We start from the raw sequence: 2959 nt of genomic DNA on the forward strand, positions 1-2959 counted from the left end.
ATTTAACAAACATAGTCTTGATGTCTCCAAACATGATCTTTTCCCGAATGAAATGACAATCAATCTCAATGTGTTTGATCTCTCATGAAAGACAGGATTAGAGCTAATATGAAGAACAACCTGATTGTCACACACAAGTATCATTTGGGTAACATCTCCAAATTGTAACGTATCACGAGTTAAAGTCAATATTTTATATTCAATTCAGTCTCTATATTTATTTTTGTTCATTTTAGTTCCAATTTTGTTTAAATTTAAGCAATTTTGTTCCTCTCGAAATTGGGACCAAATTTAAATTTTATATAAAAGTTATAATGAAGTGAATTTTAATATATTTAATAAAAAATATGAATTTTAATATAAAAATTAAATTTGGTATCAATTTTGAAAAGGACAAAATTGGTTCATGTTAAAAAAAATACTAAATTGATAAAAAATAATGAATATAGAAACTAAATTGAATATAAAAAATTAATTCTGACACATGCTCACTTTGACACGTGAACATTTAAAGAAATTTAAAAAATAAATAAATAAAAAAAATTACAAAATAACATGTGACGGTCAGTGTAATAATTTAAACCGTGTTAAAAAAAAGACAAAATTAAACAAAATTGACAAAATTAAGATTTATTTAAATACAAAATCAAAATTAAGACTAATTTAACAAACTCAACAAAAAAAAAAGTATTTTAACCTATAAACAACCAATAGCAATACATATAAACAAATAAGATGTGGACACTCGAAGAAAAAAATAATTGAATAATACTTAAACTCATTTAAATTTAACACAAATTCACTTTAAAATACCTAAAATAATGGAGAGTTGAAATTTAATTAATCCTTCGACTCTCTTGGAATAAACTGAATTTTGACGTTACCCAGGATTATGTCTCCTTTTCCGACATGAGGTACCAAAGTAACGAGCACATCATCGTCTTCTGCAGCTTCTAAATTCTCCAGAACTTTGGATATGGCAACTTTAAAGGTAGTGGTGATGTTATGGCCATGTCCATGCGGCACATTCACAAAACTTCCCACAAATTCTGTCTCATCTGGATTACTCAACCTCTCTTCGTCATCATCAACATGAACATCAAACTTAACAAATTTATCACTTCCAAACTCAATCCCTTCCATCACTAAAACCTCTTCGTCTTTTTCTTTCTCTTCCCTGCTCCTTATTTTCTTCGGCCTCTTAACAATGACACTCGTTACGGAATCCAAAACCAAAGGAAATTTTATCGGCTTCGAACTCAGAACTTCATCCTTCTTCCTTTGTCTCAGGAGCTTACTTTTTCGTGATGTGGGTGGCGTACGCAACCATGGAAGATCAATATCTTGGTACACGTACCCCAACTTTTTAATATCAATGCAATCTCTTACCTTAACACGAACAAAATCGGCATTCTCATCGTAGAAGTAAAACTCAGAATCTAACCAATCTTCATCACTATAGTCCCTTCTTCCTTCTCCCAGTGTTTTCCATATCGCCCACATTCGATCCAAGTTCGAGTGATGACCATAGAAAATGGGGTCTCTAGCAGCTGTGTAGAACGTGCCCATGTCCTCACGGTGTGGGGTATCAGCCTCACCAACCCAGCTATGAACGGTATTATGTGGAGCATCCTCCACAGAACCGATACCAGGATGAGGGTTATCCCCTAGCCGAAAAGGGCTTCCCATGAACAATTCGGTGGTGCTTGCAAGCACCATTTGCTTGTACATGGTGGCTAAATTATACGAAACTTGTTGCTGAGAAGGGACGTGGCGATCTTCAAGATCATAGTTGAGGTCAACGACGTGGGGTGGCAAGTGTTTCTGGTGTCGGAGTTGGTGATAAAGTGAGGAGTTACGGTCTGTGAAACAAGATGGCATTTGCATGCCCTCTATAGAATCCCAATTCCAGAATGGTAAAGCAAAGTGAGGGTCACCGATTAAGTTCCCTAAAATTCGTTCGAAGAAGTATATGTACCAACGATGGAATGGAAAGAAAAACCATGACCTATGAATGTCGAATTTTGTGTCTTGAAAAGGGGGATAGAAGTGATAAGCCCCGTTGCAATAGGCGCAGTGAACCTTAGCTTGTTGAATAAAGCTACGTGGGTCATCTTGAGGGAGGGCTTTCATGAGTGCAATGCCCTTTTCAAATTTAGCTATGTATTGTTCATCAAGCATGTGAAATGGTTTCCTGACTCGCAGTGTTGCATTGGGAGAAGCAAAATCTTTGAAATCTTTGAGCTTGGAGAAAGACGGTGTAGGAGGACAACAATGGGTGCCTGTTATTGGATTAGAAGGTAACTCCACAGGAAAACAGTGGCTTATATTAAGAGATATTGCTCTAGAGATGGAAAATGAGTGGTCAATATTTTTGTCTCTTTGGTTGGAACTTGTGGCGGTGAGGCCATGAAAGGGTTTATGCCTTTGTCTGCAAATGAATTTTATGGCAGCAGTGAAGACAGAGAAGTCAGTGTTGAGAATGGATGTTAAGGGAATGAGAAAGAGAAGAAGGGCCAAGAATAAAGGTAGAAGCTTAGAAGTGATGGGGAAAACAATAACAAACAATATACCAGAGAATGCAGCGGATATAATTTCCCCTAACTTGCAAGAATCTATGAGGAGCAATAATCAAAGAGCAGCAATAATAAACCACCAAAAGCACAAATAAAGGCACCAAGATTTTTAACGTGGAAAACCCCTCAAATCAAGGGTAAAAACCACGAGTCGTCCAGACCAAAGAAATAGCTTCACTATGATCAACAAGAGTACAAAAGAGTCTTAATCAATAGCACAAATTAGTGCCAACACCCAACCAAATAACAAAGCAACAAAGCTTTCAAATAGAGAAGAACAAGAGAGGAAAACCTCTACAAATCACTGCTGCAGTGCGAAATTAATATCTCCCAACTCAGACCTCGTATCAAAGATCCGACCGGTCAGAATGAAGAGCAATGAG

At 36.4% G+C, this 2959-nt stretch overlaps 1 protein-coding gene across 1 annotated transcript; it reads right to left on the bottom strand.

Annotated features, from left to right (window-relative positions):
• Positions 1–747: 747 nt before the first annotated feature.
• Positions 748–2556, bottom strand: LOC114183813 (polyphenol oxidase, chloroplastic-like). Its single transcript, XM_028070962.1, has one exon. The coding sequence runs from the start codon at positions 2179–2181 to the stop codon at positions 841–843; it is 1341 nt and encodes a 446-aa protein (XP_027926763.1). The 5' UTR covers positions 2182–2556; the 3' UTR covers positions 748–840.
• Positions 2557–2959: the final 403 nt, after the last annotated feature.

This window comes from Vigna unguiculata, chromosome 5, assembly GCF_004118075.2.
Source record: "Vigna unguiculata cultivar IT97K-499-35 chromosome 5, ASM411807v1, whole genome shotgun sequence".
Lineage (NCBI taxonomy): Eukaryota > Viridiplantae > Streptophyta > Magnoliopsida > Fabales > Fabaceae > Vigna > Vigna unguiculata.